Source organism: Lingula anatina, chromosome 5 (assembly GCF_051362555.1).
Source record: "Lingula anatina isolate TDL-2025a chromosome 5, LinAna3.0, whole genome shotgun sequence".
NCBI lineage: Eukaryota > Metazoa > Brachiopoda > Lingulata > Lingulida > Lingulidae > Lingula > Lingula anatina.
Window position 1 is genome coordinate 6183506 of NC_141771.1, and position 23725 is coordinate 6207230.

General features: G+C 36.5%; 2 protein-coding genes and 1 long non-coding RNA gene across 5 annotated transcripts in view; 2 read left to right on the plus strand and 1 right to left on the minus strand.

The window, feature by feature from the left end:
- The window catches only part of LOC106161289 (integrin beta-1), a 39867-nt gene that overhangs the window by 2390 nt on the left and 13752 nt on the right, over nucleotides 1-23725 (plus strand). For all 3 annotated transcript variants that reach the window (XM_013538195.2, XM_013538194.2, XM_013538196.2), the window contains exons 2-5: nucleotides 21062-21141; nucleotides 21482-21582; nucleotides 22031-22150; nucleotides 22460-22541. In XM_013538195.2, the coding sequence (XP_013393649.2) occupies nucleotides 21072-21141; nucleotides 21482-21582; nucleotides 22031-22150; nucleotides 22460-22541 (373 nt within the window). In that variant the 5' untranslated portion in view covers nucleotides 21062-21071. The remainder of the gene's footprint in view (nucleotides 1-21061; nucleotides 21142-21481; nucleotides 21583-22030; nucleotides 22151-22459; nucleotides 22542-23725) is intronic.
- LOC147761543 (uncharacterized) lies at nucleotides 3077-6079 on the plus strand. The gene is made up of 2 exons (XR_015334580.1): nucleotides 3077-3638; nucleotides 3901-6079. It is a non-coding gene; the product is annotated as an uncharacterized LOC147761543 (long non-coding RNA).
- On the minus strand, nucleotides 6222-8605 carry LOC106174085 (uncharacterized). Its single transcript, XM_087013537.1, has 2 exons — nucleotides 8235-8605; nucleotides 6222-7859 (listed from the first exon to the last, which is right to left on the minus strand). The coding sequence occupies exons 1-2, from the start codon at nucleotides 8464-8466 to the stop codon at nucleotides 7477-7479; spliced, it is 615 nt and encodes a 204-aa protein (XP_086869663.1). The 5' UTR covers nucleotides 8467-8605; the 3' UTR covers nucleotides 6222-7476.

Below are 23725 nucleotides of genomic sequence, written 5' to 3' on the forward strand. Positions count from 1 at the left end.
CAAAATCTTCTAAAATGATTTAGGCATGTTTAATATTTATGGTCTAAATAACTGGTGTAGGGGACAGGTAGGGAAAAATATCAAGGAATATCCATTTTATTGAAAATAATCAATTTTAGTGGAGGCTGACTACTTATTGAGCAATACCTGGAAGGATGTGCTCCTCATGCAATTATACACAAACATACACAGGCATACATACACATGTGTACACATTCCCATGTACAGTATGCATGCACACATGCACACACACACACACACATATGTATATCACCAAACGCCTGCACAATTACACATTCACACAAATGCGCTTCTTCCTTGAAACTCTCATGTATTGTTTGCTCAGAAACTGGAGCTGCCTTGGGTGGGTGAACATCTTTATCAGCAATAAACACAGCATAATGAAAAATCAATAGGCAGACAAGTATCCAACAACCACACAGTATATCCAGCCACTTTTGTGATATCAGCCATACTGCCATGTTTGAGACCGATTACAGTGATACTTATTGAATTAGAATTTACACATTGAATTACATTTTCATGTATAAATATTAATATTCATGTAAGTTTTCCTTGTGGGACGGGGGAGGAGTGGAAGTTTTCATGAAATTTATCATTATGTTTCATAGAATATTTTCTTTTAAAGAAAGCAAAATTGAGACCTAATGCAAAATAGTTTGAAATTTGTGAATATTTACCCCTGTACTTTGTACTAGTAGCTAACTGGCTCAAATTATAGTTGAAAGACTACCTGGCTATTATTATAACTAAAGACACAGCTTGGGTTCACTTGTTCATACCTTTTTCTTTAGTCAAAAGGCTGAAAGATATTAGCTGGAAATCAAAGTTTTAGGTCGAGCAATAAAATGGTTACACTCATTAACAAGTAATTGTTTTTCTCATTGCCTTAAGCAATCTTTCTCAATAAGGTACATGTGCATCTTGAAGAATTGAGAATTGAGAAATGAAATGAAGAGGAAAAACTTGATTGCAACCCCCTACTACATACTGTTAAATCCCACGTAACCCCCCCCCCCCCCCCCCCCCCCCCCCCACACACACACACACTCTCTGTCTTCACCACCAGGTTTACTGACATATTGCCAAGCAAGGTTTTGAAGTCAAGAATCAACTTCCGGAGTAAGAACCACAACATCATTGACAAACCATTTCAAACTGCAACAAAAGTTCCTTTGTTTTATGATGTGGTGTGTTTCCAGTACCTGGCTATGTACACAGAGTGTAAATCTTTCCTCATACAGGGAACCTGGCATATGCTCAGAGATATCATTTATATATTTCCCAATATAGGCAGCAGCATTACCTTAGTGTTGTAATTTAAATATTCTTGTCAACAGAGAAAATTATTTATAAATTTCTTTAAAAAAAGGCAAGAGACTTACTCCCCTGAGTTAGAGTATGACAAGTAAATGCTGTGTTCTAGTGGAGGGAATTTTTTATTTTGAATCCATAATCTCTGTTCATTGTGATTTGATTAGGACTGTCCTCTTCTGTATTAATTTAAATTAATTATCAATTAATTAATTAATTTCAAATGATTCATATATCCATGAATTAATCTAATAACAGGTGCAACAATTTCAGTATAGTACTTGAAAAAAAGCAGTGGCTGTAACATACCATCAATACTGGCTTATTATAAGTATTAGATCAAAGATGTAGACAATTCCAAATTAAAGTACTAGTACTCACAACTGGCATGGGAAGTTTTATTTATCTAAATCCATATTGGGAGAGAGAGCTCAGCACTGCAGTAATGTTGCTCATCAATTAATTCTCTAAAGTTGTTACTGACCAGATGAACATGATCCCGTTTATCATCATAATAGGAGATGTGATGGGCTGATATCTGCCCTCAGTGCTCCCATTTACTAGTGGAAGGTATGCTGCCACTAGTCTGGGCTGGTAAGCATTGCATTGATGGGAATCTACAGAGATATGGTAGCTTGTGAGGAGGTGTGAGTCTGATTAGGTGTGTGTGTGGGGGGGGGGGGGGGGGGGGGGGGGGTCACTGGTAAAAAAGCCCTTGTATTTGATTTTTTCTACCAACTATCAAGTTCTCCAATTCACCAATTTGAATAAGATACATTATGGTGAAAATGTCATTTTAATGTTTAAAATCCAGTTAAACCTTTGGTTTGTAACATATCAGAGCTCAGCAAATTTAAGTACTAGTACAGTAGGCTCAATCCCATTGTTCTTTTCCAGTCAAAACAAAGGGAAATCCAGGTTATTTGCTGTTTTGTGCCTCAACATTTTACCCACAAAAACCTCACATTTTCCAAACAGATGACTCATTCTATCAGTACTAGTAAGAAGTCAGATTACTAGTACGTGTATTCTGTGATTGGGGATGCTAGCCATATTATAATGTAAATAAGGAGTGATGTTATTTCACATCTGTCTGGGCAGTCTGTCTACGTTTTTCTTGATGCAGTTATAACTCGATCAATTCAAACAACTTGGCTTTATCAGTGATTTCCGCCAAGAAAGTTTTGTCTTAGTTATACAAGTTTTACAGGTTCTTATTAATTTTTCTGGAAATTTGTAGTTGGCTGTGTGTCAGAAAGTACATTATTGTAAAAGTCTATAAATGAGGAATCTTGCAGAACTGTCATATTTGAGAACAAGTGAAGCTGTACAAAATTTTAACCGGATACCACAACACAGCCTTGCTGTTTCAGTGGGTGCATGGTTATATGAAGGTACTAGTAAAGGGTAGACTGAAATTACTGTGTAATTACACCACTTATCCAATCACCAGTGACTAATTATGATGTTAGCTGGAGCACAGGTGAGGCCAGGTGAGGGGGAGGCCGCGTTCACACTAGAACCAACTTCAGCACACCATCTAAATTCAGGACTGCTTGTAGGCCAGGGTGACAAACTTGTGCAGTGCACAGCACAAACTGGAGATGTTGCTTGTATCAAAGAAAAAGTATGGACATCCCTCTATAAAATGCTCAGTTCTACGTCAGATGATGGATTAGCTACACTGGGACCAATTGGGGATCATGAATATGCTACAGTATGGCTAATGTGTTGATTTTTTTTTTTTTTTTTTTTTTTTTTTTTTTTTTTTTTTTTTTTTTTTTATTTATTTATTGACACAATACATCACGAATACATGACAATACAAAAACAAACAAACAGACACTCGCTCACACACTCACACATAAGAGATGTTATGCTATATAGCACTTTTTAGTTAATTACATCATACGCTAAATATTCAAATTGAAAATAACTTAATTATATTTGAATTGTACTGACAGATTGACTTATCTGTTTTCACCAGATATCTAAGCGATGAAATCAAACCTCCTAATGTTGGTTTACCCTGTGAACATCTTCTTAAATAAATATAAAATTTAAATTGCAACATAATGAGATTAATAATTGGAGAGAGGCTCGTAGAGCCGACTAAGCAATTCCTTTTTGAGACAGGTAGAATAACTTGAGTATTAGATAATATATATTCTACCAAGTCGGTCAATAATTTTTGGGTAACCGCACAATTCCAGAATAAATGCTCTGTTGTTTCTTCAGCTCCTTTGCAAAGGGAACATATACTGTTGTCTACCATTTTATATTTGAAAAGCAGTGAATTTGTGGTAAGGATATTATGATTAATTCGAAATTGGAACCAGTGAAGCTTTGAATCTTTTGTTATTGTGAAAGGAAGTTCAAAAATCTTCGGGCATTCATTTTCTTCCAAATTTAACAACTCCTTCCATTTATTCATACCTTTTGACATCTCAAGAACACCTACTTTACTTAAAGTTTTATAATAAATCTTTGAGCCTTTTGAACAACCTGAGAGCAACAATATATAATCGGGAATTAAAGGAGTGGCCATTTTACTTAATTTTTCAGGAATACCACCAAGCCATTCTTTTATGGCTGAGATAATTCCATGGTATTCGACAAAATTTGTGTCAATACCGTGGATATCCCTGAACGCAGTGAAGTCATAGAACTCCCCAGAGTCCAGGAGTAGATCATTAACAAATCTAATGTTTTTGTCATACCACGATGTATAGAAGACAGGTTTATTTCCAATAAGTATATTTTCATTTAGGAAGAGTGGAATGTTACCAAAATCCTTGATTTTATTGGCCATTATTGTACCACAGAGTTCTTTCCAGGCTGCTAAGGCATCAATCCAGAATCTATTTTTTATATTTTTCAAGATTTTTGAGATATATTCTGTACCACATGTGATTAGTTTTTCAGTGTCTACATATTTGGATATAATATTTTTCCATTCTTTATTTTCGAACATAAGTCTTCTTACCCATGAAATTTTTAACGATTTTATAAAATGCCTCACGCTTACCATCCTCAAGCCCCCAGCTTTATAATCTCTTATAATGATATTTCTTTTAATTTTATCAGGTTTATTATTCCAGAGAAAAGAAAAAAGACACTTTTCTAATTCTTTAATCTGTTTTTCCTCTGGGTTTGGGAGCGATATAAATATATGGTTCAATACCGGCAAGGCTAATGTTTTTATTACTGTTATTTTACCAATTGGTGTTATATTTCTTACTCTCCACTGATTAAGTATTTTTTTCATGGAAGTTAACTTGGTCTCCATATTTTGCTTCGTTATCTTACCTAAATCTACATCAAATTCTATCCCTAGCATTTTAAAACTAGTTTTTCCCCAATCTAATCTATATTTTGGGCAGAGGATATCATTAGAGTATCGCTTTGACCCAATCCATATAACTTCAGTTTTAGAGAGATTAATATGCAGACCGGAGATCTTCGAAAATTTATCCAAGACAAACATACATTCATTCAGTGACTTTTCACTCCCGTCAAGTATAAGAGTAGTGTCATCTGCATATAATGAAATTTTTAATTCTTTTGCACCTATATTAATACCCTTTATATTGTCATTGTTTCGTATAAACGCCGCCAATATTTCGGCGCATAGAATAAAGAGATAGGGTGAGAGGGGATCCCCCTGACGGCATCCTCTATTAATTTTAAAGAATTCCGACATATTCCCCCCTTGATTTACTGTAGCAGAGATGTCATTGTAGAACAATGATACCCATCTCCTAACTGAATCACCAAAGTTAAAAAAGGTCAGAACCTTTTGAATGAATGACCAAGACAAGGAATCGAATGCCTTTTCAAAGTCAATTAGTAACAGTAACCCAGGAATATTTTCTTCCTCAGTATACTGCATTGTATCGTATATAAGTCGCGTGTTCTCTCCGATATATCTACCAGCCATGAATCCGGTTTGTTCCGGATATATTAATTTATCTAACACTAGTTTTACCCTAGCAGCTATCGAACCCGAGGCGATCTTGTATATAGTATTGAGAAGTGATATGGGGCGCCAGTTTTTAAGAAAGTGGCGTGGTTTATCTCCCTTTGGGAGGCAAGTGATTATACCTTGTTTTTGCGTCACCGATAACTGGCCAGTTTCGTAAGCAAAATTAATTGACCTGACAACAAAAGAGCTTAGTTGTCTCCAAAATACCTTATAGAATTCAACTGAAAAGCCGTCAGTTCCCGGGGATTTGTTCGATTTCATTTTAGATAATGTTTGTGCTGCTTCTGCCTCCGTAATGGGCCCTTCCAATTCTGCAGCTTCCAGATTGCTGAGTTTATAAACATCGTTAAGGGTTACCTCATTATCTAGATTAACATCTTCCATGTTATGCTCCCGGCATGCATACAGATTTTCATAAAATTTTTTGGTATTTTCTAGTATCTTCCCCTGGTTAACAATAATTGTGCCATCATCTAGCTGAATTCTTGGAATCAGTTTATTGGTAAAATTTCTCGATTCTAGACCACAAAAATATTTAGTTGGTTTTTCGCCTTCCTCCACCCACTTAGCTCTGGATCTAATAAATGCGCCTTGTAATTTTTCTTTTCGTACTTCCTCCAATTCTTTTTGCTTTTGTCTTAAAGTCTGAATATTGGCCTCGCAAGTTATATTTTCTAAAAGTTCAATTTCCTTAACTAACTTCTTTTCTATTTCTGACTTTTTCTTTTTTTGGTAAGACGCATAAGAAATTGTCTTACCCCTAATTTCCATCAAAAGGGTTTCAAAAAATAGCTGATCATTTACCGTAAAATGAATTTCTCTGTCCGGTATATTTTGGAAGTTTTTGAAATTATATACCGGGACAGCGTACTGTTTTTTAACCTCTATAATTTTACTTCTAATTGCTTCGATATATGTGATATCGTGCAGTAAGGAATTGTTGAATTTCCAGAAGCCCCTACCCTTAACGTACGCGTGGAAGGTGAGTGACAGCACTACAGCCGAATGATCAGTCCTATAGCCGGGCTTAATATAACACGATTTAGTGCTACGTAACAAGTTTTCTGAGGTTAAAAAGTAGTCTAGTCGAGCTTGCTGAAAGGGTGTTCTTCGTCGCCACGTATACTTATTAATATTCGGATGTAACTGTCTATACGAATCAATGAGGTTATAACTCTCCTTCATTTCCAAAATTTTGTTTCTGGCATTAGGGTTATTTACATGTCTGTAGTTTTGATAGTCCTTGGCCGGATCTAGCACCAGATTAAAATCTCCACATATTATAATGTTTTCACACTCAAAAGTTTCTATATTGTTAAAAAGGGAGTCAAAAAATTCAGGTTTATCCGTATTAGGGCCATATACCGAACAGATGAGAACTTTCCTATTTTCTATTAATGCCTCTAGTAGAATGTAGTTTCCATTTTCGTCTCGTTTCTCTTTAATTGGTTTAAATTCAAAATTATTATTTATCAGTATACCTACTCCCCTACTATTTGACTTATAAGAGCTGAAGAAACAATCAAAGCCCCACATATTTCTCACTTCGTTCTCCATTTCTTTCGTGAAATGACTATCTTGAATGCAGTATATATTATGATTTAAGTTTCTCAAGTATCTAAACACATCTTTCCTTTTGGCTCTATCTCTTAAGCCCTGGCAATTCAATGTGAAAATAGTCAACTCGCTGTCCATAACATTTACAGATGTTAATGATAAGATAATACCTTAATAGCTGCATTAGTATATATAGAATATAAATATTCTCCGGTTATTAGAATTAAATAACATGCGTACGTTAGTTGATAATCGATATCACACTCACTCACCATTCGCTCCTTAGTACATACAACAGCTATAACACCAATCAAAACACAAAAACATTGAAATATCAAAGGATAGAAGAGCCACGCCCTGCTGTTGCTCGGCATATATACCTTCAAATGTCAGTAGCTACATCAGCATAATAATACATGTAACAAAAATATATATATAGATAAACCCTACGAAGAAATACAAAACATGTTACTAATCGGTCCGTTGCATGTCCTTCCACGTTGGCTTACTTCTGAATGTAAGTCACCTCCACCGTGTACATTACGCAACTCATCACAACTACTCCAATGTTACCATGAAATAGATGAAGTGCACAGTAATTACCCAAACGAAGCGCCTTCGGGTATTTCGCTAGGATCTTTGATGATTCGTTGCGTCCCATTCACTCGTACTTTGAGTTTGTCCACTATCAATTTAGCGGTTTTGTCCCCTGCGGCCTTGGCTCTCTTCAGGACTGGGTACAACTCCTTGCGTCGTCGCTCAATTTCATGCGGAAATTGTTCTGAGATGCCGTAGTGGAGACCAGCTGAATTTTTCTTACCCCTAAGCCTGTAGGCGCTGTTCATGACAAGCATTCTACCTTTGTAGGGGTTGAATTTGGCGATAATAGGCCTTATTTTTCCCTGTTTGTTCTGTGGTCCCACTCTATGAATCCGGTCAATCTTTACTGAATGTCTTGGGTTTGAAATAGAGAGCTGAGTTTCTAGAAAGTTATAAAAAGCGTTCTCCGTTTCAGTGGGCGTTTCATTCTGTTTTTCCTCAACGTTATATATCAAAAGATTGTCTCTCATACTGCGTGTTCTCATCTCTAACAATTCCGCGTCTACAGCCTTTTGGCGCTCAGTATTTATATTTGATTTATTTTCAATGACTTTGATCCTTTCTTTTAATTGTTCATTTTCCTTCTTCAGCGTATCCACTTCATTTTGCGTCAAAGTTAAACTTAAAGTAAGGTCACTGACTTTATTCAATAGTTCGTGTAGGATACTTTGGTTTGCTTCCGACATAGCTGCAATTTTGTCAATGGACGCGAGGCGTTTATCTATTGTAGATAGTATCGTTTGAAATTTACTCGTACCTTCTATAGATGGTGAGGTGTCATCTGGGCTGATTTCGCCCGAATGTTCGTTTGCACTTGTGTAGTCTTCGAGGCATAGTGGGCTGCCCATCCTGAGTTTCTTTGCTATGTCATTATTTCCCGGTGAGGGATTTGATTCATGTCTTTGTCTCTTGTCAATCTGCAAATCCGGAGTATCCATTGTTCTGTCATTTTGTTTTTTCTTCGCCAGTTTGTTACTGATAGTAAACATTGTGTCCTAGTATTGTTTCTCCGTACTTTTTGCTGATGTTACCGCAAACCTTATTTTAGTATCTCATAGTTTTTGTTACTTTTGATAGCTTTTTTTTGGAAGAGCTATGAAATACGTCTTACTCATCTCGCGCATGCGCCCTCTTTTTTTTTACAGTTTATGGCAGTTCTAAATAAATTTCTTATGATTTTTTAAAGTATGTTAGCTGAATAAATAAATTAATTAATTAGTAAATAATTATAAATAAATTATTATTATTAATATTATGTCTCTCGTAAGTTTTAATCCACACAACAGATGTATAGATTGAACAACCTTGAACAAACAGCCCAAACCCAGTCATATTCATCATTATTGTTGTGAATCATATCTATTGCTTTTTATGCCCTGGCTTGGGATGGAAATTAAGTAGAGCTAATTAATTCTCCTAGGTCACTTGCTGTCAGGCTTATACTGGGGTTTAATGGATGAAATATGGCATTGACTCAGTAGATTCGAACAACATGGATTAATAACCCTTCTCCCCGTCTCCCATTTTTTTCTCTGGGGGGGGGGGGGAGGTACGCTTAAAGTGGGTACAAATTTTTTTTTTTTTTTTTTTTTTTGAATAGTTGTCTTAGTATCCAAAAGACTTACTGCGAGTATCCTAAATGAATTATCATGACATGCAAAAATACAGAATTATAAAAAATGAGGCATTTGGAATTTTTTAGTATTATACAATTTTTTAGTATGTTGTGTTTTTCTGGAATTCACTCTTCTTTATGTGCTTGTTCTTACATGATATGTATACCCCCACCTCCACATTTATTGTTTTTTCTCCCAACTCTCTTTCAAGTTATTTTTGAATGCTCCTCATTGCCATAAAAGCAGATTCTCAAAATAAGATGTAGTGAAAAAAACAAACCAGAAGGCTGTTGATATCAGCTTTCTCTGAGCACAGTAGATAGAAGTTACAATGCCTTCATTATATCTTGTTAGAAATGATAAGAACAAGGCAGCAGACATCTATATTGGTGTATAGCTGTGTTATTGGGCTTCTGTCCAACATTAACAAAACTCCAGGCTCTGAGGGCTGGATTGAAGTTATAGGGTTACTGCTGCTTTGAGGTTAACTAAATATTCTCTCTCTTAGTTGGTTTTTCATGTTATGAATGCATACACATATTGGAAAAATACTGGAAAAAAGTTTATTCTGTGCATTAAATGTTGTTTGCTTCAAGTGCAGACCGATTCATTGTTGTTCTTTTGGTTTCTGGACTAGATTATCAGAATGAAAATGCAATGTATTGATCACATTATCATATTATGATGATAGAGCTTTATATTAATTAATATTAAGCACTTCTCCAAAAAGTAATAAATGGGCACTTTCAAAGCAGCAGTATTTCTTCTAATCATACAAGGTGTATTAAACAGATTGAAACCTTTAGATATCAACTCACATCTTGCAGACTAAAATTCAATCAGTAAGGACCATTTGAGAGTTAATGTTGATACTCAGGGCAGTTTTTCTTAATCCACCTCATTGATAAAAGTTCTTTGGTAAGGGAAAGATATCTCGAGTGGCTTCTGTTCTTCCAATTAATATGTTCAGATGATCCAGGTGACTGGGATAAAATACCATCTCTGGAAATTGTGGTAAATAAGGTTAAGTTTGGTAAAGTTCATGGAGGGATTGGGGTATATTAAACTTTAAAAGTGGACTGTAACTGTTTGTTTGATTGATCGAATCAATTTTTTTTTCAACATTTTAATCGGGTAGTAAGCGAAGATAAATTCGTTTTGATTACTAGTACTTTAGTTTTTCTCTTTGAACAAAATAAAGGGGAATTGTAAATTACTTGCATGGTAGACCTTTTGAAAGAAACTTTCTGTGAGCTCTGGCAGTTATCGGGGAAGATTGCAGAATCCAGGAATATTCACAGAAATTCCAGGTAACATAGCCCCATCTTATGGGTTTTATGACCTGTAGCTGTCTTGTTTGTGAATGCCTGGGATGCAAAGCACATTTTCAAAGAGATGTTCTAATCTAAACTATGTCTGAAAGATATGCTAGGGTATGAGCACTATCAAAGGTGATGTCTTTTTTTTCTGGAATGATTCAGATGCCTTACATATGAATGAGAGATCTGTCTATTAACTGGAAGCCTAAGGGATGATAACTTAAGGTTAGAGCAGCCTTTTTTTTAAATTTTCATGAGAAACGCTGAGGGTTTTCCTGTATTCATTTTACTGTTTGAAATTTAATCATATTCACCATTATGTTTAATTATTCATTATTTTTAAAACTTGAATTACTATGGAATTTTGGAAAGAAAATATAATAAAATTTCTAGTCTTCTTCTTGGATAATCTTCACATTTCTAGTACTTTTTAACCAGAACTGTACTGTGTTCTAAACTCATATAATGTATTAGAAATTGTAGATTGATAGGTGTTTGCTAGAATATAGTACTGTACATTTTGTTTTAAATTCCAGAAAAGATTCTTATTTTACTTTTTAATCAAACAAAGGCACTCTTGTTCCTTGCATTTTTGTTCTGCCCACAGGTGCAATAATTTCATTTCTTAAAAAAGCTCTACGTTAAAAATACACATGTAAGAGACATAAGAATAAGGTATTCAAGAAGAAAATGGTAAGATTAAAGAGAGCTAAAATTCCTCAAATTAACCTGAAATCTGAACGACTTTCTTATTTGGGATGAGTATACATGTTCATGTAGGAAATTCAACCTTTGCTATTTGATTACATACCTGTGGAAAACATGATAAGGAGGAACTGGTATGACCTTACTTATGTTTATAGATTGTACTTCCATGATTTACGTGCAAATTTCAATCGGGTTAACCTGCTTCTAAAAGTACTTATATTAGAGTGCTGTGATTTTTTGTAGAAGTAGTACTTAGTAATTTGGCTATATCAAAATGCTTACGGAGATATATATGTTAATTAATTATTTATGTTGTAATTGCCTTCTGAAGAGTATCATAGAGGTGATTTCATGGCCAAATTTAATTTCAGAAAATCCCTATTTTAGTTCAAGTTATATGTAATTTAATTATATTTAGATGTCTTAAAATTATATTAAGTGAATATTTAGGTAAATTACATTAAACTTCTATACAAATCAAGTCAGATGTCAGTGGATAATAAATGTATTTAGATGTCCAAGTTAAAATTATATTAAAGTTCTGCGGGATGTTTTCGGGACTGAATAACTTCATCTATGGCTTCATCTTCCAGTTAAAGTTTAAATCAGCCTTTGTCTAATTGTGTTAAAGGTCTCCTGCAATGTGTCTTAATTCTGTTAATTGGCTTCAATATCTCTGACTTGCTTAAGGAATCACTGTAATGTAATTGTCCTTGTGTATTAGTATATAAGGAGAAGAGTTTGCAATATACTGTCATTATTAAAGTCTTGTGTCTTCACATGAAGTAATCAGAAGTAGTGTAGAGTAGAACATATAGTCAGCAGATAGAAGTGGACCAGTGACACCAATACCTGGATTGTACAGAATAAAGGTAGAGATCACACAGATTGTAGTGAGTCTCTAGAAACGTAACAACGGCTTGGTGTTACATGGTGGAGCCTGAAGATCCCCAAGTACCTCTCGCTAGATGTCAAGTGTACCAGAAAACAACATAATCAAACAGCTACGAAACAGAAACATCATGAATCAACAAGAGCAAGTCCACCCAGGAGCTGATCCCCAACTGCAAGAAGCAAGAGTAAGAGCACAACCAGAAATTCAACTAGGAGTCCCTCTACAACTATTTACGGGAAAAGAAGATCCTGCACGATGGATATCACGCTATAACAAACTTTGTACAGCTAAACAATGGAATGAGCAAGAAAAGGTGCATCATTTTCCTCTCTATTTAGATGGAGTAGCAGAGGAGTGGCATGAACAATTGTCACAGGATATTCAAGATAACTATGAACAGTTACAGAGAGCATTCAAGTCAAGATTCTCTTCTCATCCTCACGCTTATGACAAAATTGCAGCATTACAGAACATGGTACAGGCATCTCATGAAAAAGTTTTGGACTTTATAACAAGGAAAAGAACTTTAGCCAACCAAGCACGCATACCAGAAGATCAGATGTCACAGTATATCATTCCAACATTGCTCCCAGAAATCAAGAAATTTGTAATTCAAAAACAGACAAACTCCCTACAAGAACTAGAAGAGGCAGCTGCATTAGCTGAAGCAGCAATAATGTCCACAAACCTGAATGACAAGAAAGTGGATCAGGAAACAATGGGAGAAATTTACTCCAGCCAAGCCCAGCAGTTCATTCAACAACCACAACAGATCAGTCAACAACCTCAGCAGTTAAGTCAACAGCCACAACCTTTCAGTCAACCGCTGCAGCAGTTTAGTTACCCACCCCAGCAGTATATTTACCCAGCACCGCAGTTTATTCAACCAGCCCAGCCATTCGGTTACCCAGCCCAGCAGTTCATCTACCCAGCCCAACAATTTATTCACCCAACCCAGCAGTTCAGCTACCCAGCCCAGCAGATCAATCAACCAGCACAACTAGAATCTAACAGCAGGACCCAAATGCCGTATAATGAACAAGCAAGGTATCAACAGACTCAGCAACCTCGTCAACAGTCCAACCAGTCCAGGCAAAGAAACAATGGACCAAGCAGCAACAAACCGGACTATTGCAGAAACTGTGGTAAGTGGGAACCATTAGCTCAACACAAATGTCCAGCAAAAGGTCAATTTTGTCACAAATGTCACAAAGCAAATCATTTTGCTAGAGTGTGTTTAAGTAAACAACATTAGGGGTACGTGCACAGCAATAAACAATCAGTCAATTCAAACAAAATTTTGGAACAACCTCAAATAGACATTTCAGCCTTGTTAAAAGGGAATCCATTGGAACACAACTTGGTAGAAATTAGTGTAGGAACTCTTCAATTCAATGCTCTTGTAGACACAGGTGCTTCTGTATCATGCATTTCTAAAAATCTAGTATCTAAACTGTGTCCCGATGTCAGTTATCAACCTTCATTTCTGAAAACTGTAAGAGGTGTAGGCGGTGAAAATCACCCAGTCTTTGGTTGCATCATGCTGTCTTTTTCCATTGATAATACCACCTTTCATCACAAATTTCACGTCCTTGAATGTCTACCAAGGAATGTCATCTTAGGTATTGATTTCCTACAGAATAATTCAGCATGTATGGACTTCAGTTCTAAAACCCTCACTTTCAAGGACAGCATAACAATCCTACTCACCAACAACAACATTTTGGAATGGCCAGACCTGTTTCAGATACTACCATACCTCCCCAATCTGAAAGCTTAGTTCCCCTCAAAATATCAAGACACAAAAATGCAAAGTGTAAAACGTTCTTATTAGAACCAGCAGGGAATAAGTATTTCACTTCAAGGTGTGTTATCAGTATGAATAATGGCAAGGTTATGTGCAGGGTATATAATCCAACAAATAAAACACTCAAAATATCCAAAAGGGAAGTGTTAGCGAAAGGATACCACATAGATGAAGACAGTGTTTCAGCTTTACAAGAGAAAACAGAAGTCCAAAAAGAGATCGGTACTGCTCCAACTTGCAATGACAAAGAAAAGAAACAGTCAGATGAAATAGCTATTGTGGATACATGTATCATGCAAACAATCCAGAATGATGATGGTCTTTCAAAACAGAGAGTTAAGTGGGGTGAAGACAAAGTGAAAATAGCAGAAAGCATAGGCATAGATTTACAAAATGCAGATTTAACTGAAGATCAAAAATACCAATTATCAAACCTCATAGGTAAATACCGCTCTGTTTTTGCCACGGACCTCTCGGAATTGGGTAAAGCAAATGTAGCCCCTCACAAAATAGAGACAGGGAATGCACTGCCACAGAGACAAAGATTCTATAGACAAACACCAGAAAAGAGACAAGAGACCCTCAAACAAACACAACAAATGCTGGACAATGACATCATAGAACCTTCTACCTCTCAGTGGGCTGCACCAGTGGTTTTAGTGCAAAAGAAAGATGGAACGTATAGATTTGCAGTGGACTACAGAAGATTAAACAGTGTGACTGAACCAATAAACTGGCCACTGCCACGGTTAGAAGACATCCACGAGACCGTAGGAGAAGCAAAAGCTAAGTTCTATTCTTCACTTGATATGGCCTCTGGATACTGGCAGATACCCTTGGACCCACTGACCAAAGAGAAAACATCCTTTGTCACTCACAATGGCCAATACCAATTCAAACGCTTACCTTTCGGCCTTCGGAATTCGGGTACAACCTACCAACAGATCATGTCACAGATATTGCAGGATTTAAACTGGAAAATTGCACTTGCCTACATTGATGATATTTTAGTTTTCAGCCAGACATTCGACCAACATTTGCACCATTTAGAACTTGTCTTCCAAAAGCTTCAAGCAGCAAATCTAACTCTTAAACCTGCAAAATGCAAATTTGCCTCAAAGAAAATCCACTTTTTAGGCCATGTTTTATCAAAAGAAGGAATACAAGTTGACCAACAAAAAATCGAGGCAGTTAAGTCTTTTTCAACCCCCAAAACAGTCTCACAGGTACGCAGTTTCTTAGGACTCACAAACTATTACCGAAAATTTGTCAAAGACTATGCTAAAATTGCAACACCTCTGCACGTTTTAACCCGAAAAGACCAAAAGTTTGAATGGACAAGTGAGTGTGAGAAGGCATTCCAACACCTGAAGAGAGCTTTAACAACTACTCCAATTTTGGCCTTTCCGGATGTTTCGAAACCTTTTAAACTGACAACCGATGCTTCAGGTACAGCAATTGGGTATATGCTTAGCCAGAAAGATGAGCATAATAAGGAGCATGCCATTGCATATGGAGGAAGAGCCTTGAGTAGATTGGAGCAGCAGCGCTTCCTTTCCCCTTCAGAATTAGAATGCCTTGCTCTAGTGGAAGGTATAAAGGCATATGAACATTTCCTAGCAAACAATAAATTTGAAGTTTACACAGATCATCAGCCCTTAAAGTGGTTAAACAGTAAGAAGTCAACCAACCAAAGGCTCCAGAGATGGTCTATCTATCTTCAAGATTTTGACTTTGAAGTTGTTTATACAAAGGGCGCTACAAATCCTGCCGACTGTCTGTCAAGGCAAACTTATCCAGAAAACCCAGAAGAACAAGACATTGAGGACAAATTCCATAAGGCAGACATTGTTACTGTAGAAACAAGCAAAATTCTTAAAGATTTACATGAAATAACATTTATATATCAGACAGAAGCCCCTTATGTTATAGCTCAAATAGATGGCGCCCTTAAAAAGGCACAGTATCAGTGCTCAGATATTAGAGAAATAATAGAAAATATCAAATCAAACAAGTTCCCTCATTCAGCCCAACAAGAATTCCACAAAAACAAATTCATGCTAGATGAAGGAGGTGTGCTTCATTACCTGTACCAACCCAGAAATGAAAGAAAGAACAATGAAGGAAGAACAAAACAACTACTTGTAGTGCCTCCAGGTTATCGAAAAGAACTTCTACAAGCATACCATGATACACCAGCAGGCGGAGCTCATCAAGGTTTTGACAGGACTCTTGATGCAATCAGATTGCATTACTACTGGCCAGGAATGTACAAAGACATCCAACATTACATTCAGTCATGTGACACCTGTCAAAGGTCAAAAAGACATTACCATGCTCGCCCAGCACCTATGCAACCTCTACCTGTCTCAGATGTCATGGAGAGATGGCACATAGACATACTTGGACCCTTGACGAAAACAAAAGAAGGTTACCAGTATATCTTGCTAGTAGTTGAATCGTTTTCAAAATACCCAGAAGCATTTCCATTGTATACTCAAAATGCCAAAGAAGTTGCGGAAGTTCTGTATACTCATATCTTCACTCGATATGGTGCACCACGCTCCCTTGTTTCAGATAGAGGTCAAAATTTCAGATCAAAGCTGGTACAAGCTATTTCTGAACTGTTCCAAGTCAAGCAGGTTTTCACTAGTAAACAAACAAATGCTGTCTGCGAAAGAACAAATGGTTTCATTGGACAAACTCTTAGGGCATATGCAGACAAGAAACAAACCAACTGGTCAAAAGTCCTCCCGTCCATCTTAATGGCTTATCGCAAAACACCTGGAACAGCCACAGGCTTCTCCCCATATTTCTTGCTGTATGGACGTGAAATGAGGACACCATTTGATTTGAAAATGGCACCTAGAGATAAACTGCCAAGTTCCATTAAAGAATATGTGGCAGAACATTTAGAAACACTAGAATGGGGCAGAGAAGTAGCAGAGAAGAACAAACTACAAGCTAGTGAAGCCAACAGAAGACGGCATGATAAAAGAGCTGAAGAACCAAAATTTGGAGTAGGAGACTTAGTGCTGTTACACAACACGGCAGTTCCAGTAGGACTGAAAAAGAAGCTGCACAAAGAATATACAGGACCTTACAGGATTCTCAGGAAAACAGGACCCACAAACTTCCTTCTTCGAAGATGTGATAACAACAAACAAAAAGGTCCTGTGCATGCTAACAGACTAAAACCATACCATGAACCTGAGGAAAGACAAACAATAAGAAACCAGGAAAACCAACCAAATGTTACAAATCAACCACAAGAACAGAACAGAAATGTGAAACAAATAGAAAAAATTCTTGAGTGCAGTCACTACAAAACGGGCCATGTCTATAGGGTAAAATTTAAGGATATAAGTAGGACAGAATGGGTATATGAAGAAATGGTACCAGGACAAATGAAAAGAGAGTTTCACAATACCAAAACTTTCAAGGGCAAAGTAAGAAAACGACCAGCAGTTGTCAGGTTAAAAAATGTAGAAGCTACATCTGTACCCACAAGTAAATAGGGCAGGTACAGAGAATTAGAAACACTAGATAGAATCTAAAAGTTACAAAGTGCATGTTGTACAAACCCCAAGACTGTAACCTAACCACGCATTAACAAACTAAGGGACCATCTATACCCTCCTTTCTTTCATTTCTTTAGCCAAATACTCACAAAGGTGCAGGCACCAATGTCGATGTAGGCGGCAAAACTCTGTCATTTCACACAACTTTCTTCTGGTACCAAAGGATGTTTTTGCAAGGAAAGGACACAGTCAACCCAGACCCAAGAGCATGCAATTTTTAAGCTACTGCATATACTGATAGGCATCACCATATTCGCAACATTAATGCTAGTGAAAGCTGATACAGTACATCGGATAAATTATGGGGTTCTTATAGAAGAAAAATAGAATGTAAGGGTTGCTACATATTATTGGTTACATAATCAGTTGCCATGTGTATTAGTTCAACCTCTTTACAATCTGTCACAATGTCAAAGGCATAGATGTAGATAAATGTTTAGAAGAATAAAAAAGGAAATTTATAGAAACAATAAGAACATTGCACAACAACTGGAATGAATCAAAAGGATCTTGCCAAATAAAAAGCATAAAAGATCAGTTCTTCCATTTATGATTAGAAAGTTTCAAAAATAGTCTTGCCCACAGTTAATTCTTTTAGAATGGAACACATTCACATTACAGGTGAGAAAACCAATGAAATTGCCCATTGCCCTCAACTATCAGTGTCTTGCCTCATGTAGCCTGGTACCTCAAAAAGTTACTACAACACCCTTACGAAGCACACTTCTTTGTAGAACATCATGGTTTCATAACTCCAATGACAATCACTCCTCACAACAATGGCTCAGAGTAAATATCTCCAAAATGGGAGACAAATAAGAATAAGTTAAAAAGTTTATCCAAAACATATCAAAATGCTTGAATTGATTGATATTGTTGCTGTGCATTTACAATAAATTACAAGGGATAGCTGGACAAAGAGGTTCCCACTATACCATTTCAGTATTGGTACATGTATATATTTGTAGAGAAGTTTATTTAGACATATGGAATTGATACATACAAATGTTAAATGCAATGTACACCTTAGCTTGTAATATGTAAATATAGATATGTGCTATATAACCATTTTTCAATTCTTCATGAATGTAATATTACATGTTATTATGGTAATAGTAATGATACATATATTTTATTTCTTATATCCACTCTTAAATGCTTAAATAATATTGCATAAAACTAAATTTATTCAATATCTTTCCTTCACAATGTGAAGTATTGTAATATACATACTAGTATTATCATTATTCCATACTGCTTTTAAATATAATGTCCTTACCGATGCTTATCATTAAATATTGAATTTATGTACAACATATTGGCCTTAAGCAAACTCCCAATTAGTGACAGTGATTTCATGGTAAATATGAGGACATATTTAAAAGGGCCCCAGGGATGTATCATAGAGGTGATTTCATGGCCAAATTTAATTTCAGAAAATCCCTATTTTAGTTCAAGTTATATGTAATTTAATTATATTTAGATGTCTTAAAATTATATTAAGTGAATATTTAGGTAAATTACATTAAACTTCTATACAAATCAAGTCAGATGTCAGTGTATAATAAATGTATTTAGATGTCCAAGTTAAAATTATATTAAAGTTCTGCGGGATGTTTTCGGGACTGAATAACTTCATCTATGGCTTCATCTTCCAGTTAAAGTTTAAATCAGCCTTTGTCTAATTGTGTTAAAGGTCTCCTGCAATGTGTCTTAATTCTGTTAATTGGCTTCAATATCTCTGACTTGCTTAAAGGACAACTCAGTGGGTTAGATTAATGTATATAAGCAGGTTCTATGTAAAACTTTGATCAGATTTGTGTTTTGGGAGATTGTTTATTATTATATGAATAAGTCTGGGTCACAAAAGTCCTGTTAAGACAACTAGAATAAAGAATTAGAAAACGAAAACTATTTATCATGATTTCGGAGCACAGCCAGAAGTACTTCCGGCTCAAGGTCACGACCTCGATTTTCCCACGCTTACGACCAATCACAGCAGGCTTCAGTCAGCATGAGATAGACGTCACGACTACACAGCGAAACTTGTCAGACATGTAAGTGCCGCCTGTCCATCTTTTCGGTACATGTACCGATCAAAAACAGAAAACGTAAAGCCCAAAACGCTCTTATACACGTAACCAACTTTGTATGAGCACAAATATTGTCATTTATTGTGAACAGGATAATATGATAATCAGACACACTTGAGACCTGTGAAGCACTTACTCACGTGTCGAGGAGTAGTTTCGCCATTGCCTCGTATGTGAGTCCTAACTCAGCTTTAAGTGTCCTCCACCCCCCCACCTCCCTCCCAACATACACAGTCTGAGTGCTTCTTCGTCTGTCTCTAATTTTCTTTCGTATCTTTCGAACTGAAGTGGCTATTGTCTTTCGCCCCCTTTTGTCGCTCTCCTGTTCAGACTTGACGCGCGTCTGAGCCACGTTTGCTGTTTTGGCGCCAAATAGTAACATCCGGGTCTCAGCCGTAGTACTTCATTCATAGTAAACCGCGAGACTTAGCGAGAAATTGCGCGTTCTGAAGCCGTACTGTGAGGTGGTAGCTGAGTATTTAAGACGAGTCGTCTTTTATTATTTAATGGAACTTAAAAACGGTATTAGGTAGCTTCATTTTCTGAACGGTTTTGGATAGGATATACCTTGGTCATTATGGGGAAATTGGTGAGTTTTCCAGGAAAATTCATTTTCGTGCTATTTTAAGGGTTTAACGCGCTGAGACTGTCTTTAAGGAATCACTGTAATGTAATTGTCCTTGTGTATTAGTATATAAGGAGAAGAGTTTGCAATATACTGTCATTATTAAAGTCTTGTGTCTTCACATGAAGTAATCAGAAGTAGTGTAGAGTAGAACATATAGTCAGCAGATAGAAGTGGACCAGTGACACCAATACCTGGATTGTACAGAATAAAGGTAGAGATCACACAGATTGTAGTGAGTCTCTAGAAACGTAACAACGGCTTGGTGTTAAGAGCAAAGTCAGACAATGTCTGTTTATAAAACCCCCTCTTTAATTAATGTAGTATCATCACTTGGATAGGGTTACTGACTGCAACTGTTACATTAATTGCAGCATATATAGTTATCCAATGCTTTCCATAATTAAGAGGTTAGGTACCAAAGCTAGTTTTGTCTCTTGCAACATAGTTGTTGAAAAAACTTCAGATTGTAAACTGCTAGTCTATAAGATGATGTAATAATATTTGGTTAAGTGCATTCATAGAGTTTTCTGGGGTATTCTTTTTAGTAATTATATATCATGAAGTAGTTTTCTTGTCTTCAAGTACAAGAACATTTCTATACTTGTATTAAGAAAATACAGGTACCCTTTAATGCTCTTCACTTAGAAGTGGAAAATTTTTCAGTATGTGCTAAGGTACAATATTTGATGAAAGACTTTTGTAAGTTTCCTTTTAGAAAACTTGATTCTGTGATAAAATTCAATTGTAAAATTTGAAATTGCTGTGGAAGAGCCTCACTGTTTAGATGATAGGTAAGATTGGTAAAACTTTTGAATTTGTAAATGGTTGTAAAGAAAGACAGATGGGCATTTTAAGACAGGCAGGCAGACAAACAAGTAAACTAATGAAGGAATAAAGTTATTATTTTCAATAATAATACTGTTATTATATATTTCAGGTCTTCCATCATGACTCCCAGACTATGGTGCTGTTTTCTTTTATCCACTACATTACTTGTCTTTGTGGCAGTATCTCATGGTGAGTAAGGATCCACCATCTTGGGTTTGGAGGCCATTTTAAGAAACCAAAATCATAACTTTTCAAGAAAGTTTTTTTCTGTGAAAATTAAATAACACTTGGTATTTGTATGGGGCATTACTGTCTGACATGTCAGAAATATGAAGTATAGATAAATGGATAAGTGTAATGTGTATGCTTGATAAAAAAAACATGTTAAAATGAAGATATTTGAAAATTGAAAGATAACTGTGTGCATATATATGTGTATATGTGTATTTATATGTATATATATTTCAATAAACCGGCAGTCCCTTTAGTTAAAACTCTGTTATGGCATGTGTGTTCCTTGTTACCTCAGGTCAGGAAGCAGATGTCACTGCCACCAGTCTGTGTCGCAAGATGACCAACTGTAGTGCCTGCATTGCTGGGGGACCTCTCTGTGCTTGGTGTAAAGAACAAGTGAGTTAAACTAGGTCACCTTGACCTATTTATGTATAATTTTTGTAGAAAATGAAGATGGAAAATACAAAAAGAAAAATCACTATTTTGTTTGAAGAGCTGTCGCAGACCCAGTTGAAATAGTCGGATGTTATATCTTTTGAAATAAGGCTAGAGATTAAGTCCAGCTGTTTAGGACCCAAAAAAGAGCGATTTTTAGGGCGTTTTTTAAAGATATATTTCATCGGGTTACTGAAATGCCAGTGCAATCATCTCCGAGTGTGAAATGAGCCATTAGTGTAGTCGATAATGTTTTTATATCTTGACTGACATCTACAATGTTGACTGACTTTAGAAATTATCTAAAGGCTTACTAATTTTTCTATTCTTAAAATTTCAGATCAATGTCCTACAAATGGATTGTGTAAAACTTTTGACTTTATTTTTAAAGTTTTTCTGAAAATTCTAGATCACCGACGTGAAGGAGGAGCAGAGCAGACACAGATGTGATATATTAGCCAATCATCTGAAAGGGGGATGTGCACAGGTCGACATCGTCAATCCTGACCATGATATTAACCCTACCAAGGTGCATACATTAGCCCTTTATTTTGATTCTTTAAACAGACTTATATTTAAAAAAAACTTAGTGTTTTCCTCATGAGGACTTATGCTGTTAACAGATCGTGATTGATGAAATCATTATATTGGAGCTCTAGATTGAATGGTATGAGTTATGAGATGAAAGGTGATTCAGACATTGGAGCTAAATTAGACTAATAAGGGCATCTTATGAGGTATAATTAATAGTTTTAATCTTAGACCATATAGACCGTCACAATGTTTAGTGTGACAATGTAAATTGGATTCTTGCTCATATCTTTATTCTATTCATCAGGACATTCCACCCAGGTCAGGTTCTATGACAGAGAAGCCCATCCAGCTTTCACCTCAGGAGATGAAAATTAAAGTTAGACCAAGTAAGTAAAATAAAGGTATAAACTGCAGGCCTACCCAACTACCAGACTCGGCACCTAAGGATCCTGAATTAACCGGTATATTGGACCACACTACCCGTTTTCAAGGTGTGTCTCAGATCGCATTTCGGTGTATCATACCCGAGAACAAATTTTGTAGCACGACTGCGGGCTCATCCCACCCTGAGCTTCAGAGATAACTTGACACTAACCTCTTCACTATAGCCTATCTTCATCGTGTCAAGTTACCTCTGACCACATTCGATTGCCTCCGCCGCCCGCCAATCAAATTTAAAGCCCGCACTCAATGACTCATTGAACGATCTAGCCAATGAACGCGAACGAGTCAAAGCGCGCTTTGTTCAAATCCGGACCAATCAAAGATAAGGCTGAATATCAGGGACTTGCCGTAACCTGTGGGCAGCACGCAAAATACATCATCCCTCAGTAGATAATTATGCAGGGCATCAAACTGCTCTGGTTTCAATTCCGATATACTCCATGCTTTCTTTGTGTACGGTTATGCACTCGGAACTACTCGGATGTCTCCGCACTCGACAATAACTATGTTGTTAGTATGGAGCTTGCGGAATCAGCCGAGGATTGCCGATTGACGGTCAACCAATCAGCGTTTTCACCAAACTTTGGTGAAAAATTTTGAAACATGGATTCGATTGGCTTATATAAACTAGGTCAAACTATTTTCGTCAGAGGTAACTTGACACGATGAAGATAGGCTATAGTGAAGAGGTTAGTGTCAAGTTATCTCTGAAGCTCAGGGTGGCTCATCCACGCTCGGCTGAACAACCTTAAACTGTACTCTTACTTTAGAGTACTCTATTTTATTGTCTCTATGGGGATATATGGGGACTTTACGACATTCGGTTTGAATGTTTTAACCACTTTTGATAGGGCTTTTTTGCATTGTATTAGATTAATTTGGCAATCTAAGGTTCATCTAGGTGGCTTTCAAATTTATGCACCCGGTTTTAAAATCATATAGCGATTTTACGACAATCGTTTACTATCCAATCAAGGTGACAGCCGAGCATGCCAGGGCTCATCCTGTCGGTGTTCTGGCTGTTACTCCGAAATGCGATCTGACACACACCTTGAAAACGGGTAGTGTGGTCCGATATACCGGTTAATTCAAGATCCTTAGGTGCCGAGTCTGGTAGTTGGGTAGG

Bases quoted from the DNA above. Each gene is read 5' to 3' on its own strand.
- LOC106174085 (XM_087013537.1), bottom strand. From the start codon at position 8,466: ATGTTTACTATCAGTAACAAACTGGCGAAGAAAAAACAAAATGACAGA. The intron at 7,860-8,234 runs GTACGAGTAAAT...ATAACTTTCTAG, and splicing joins CACCTCACCATCTATAGAAG to AAACTCAGCTCTCTATTTCA.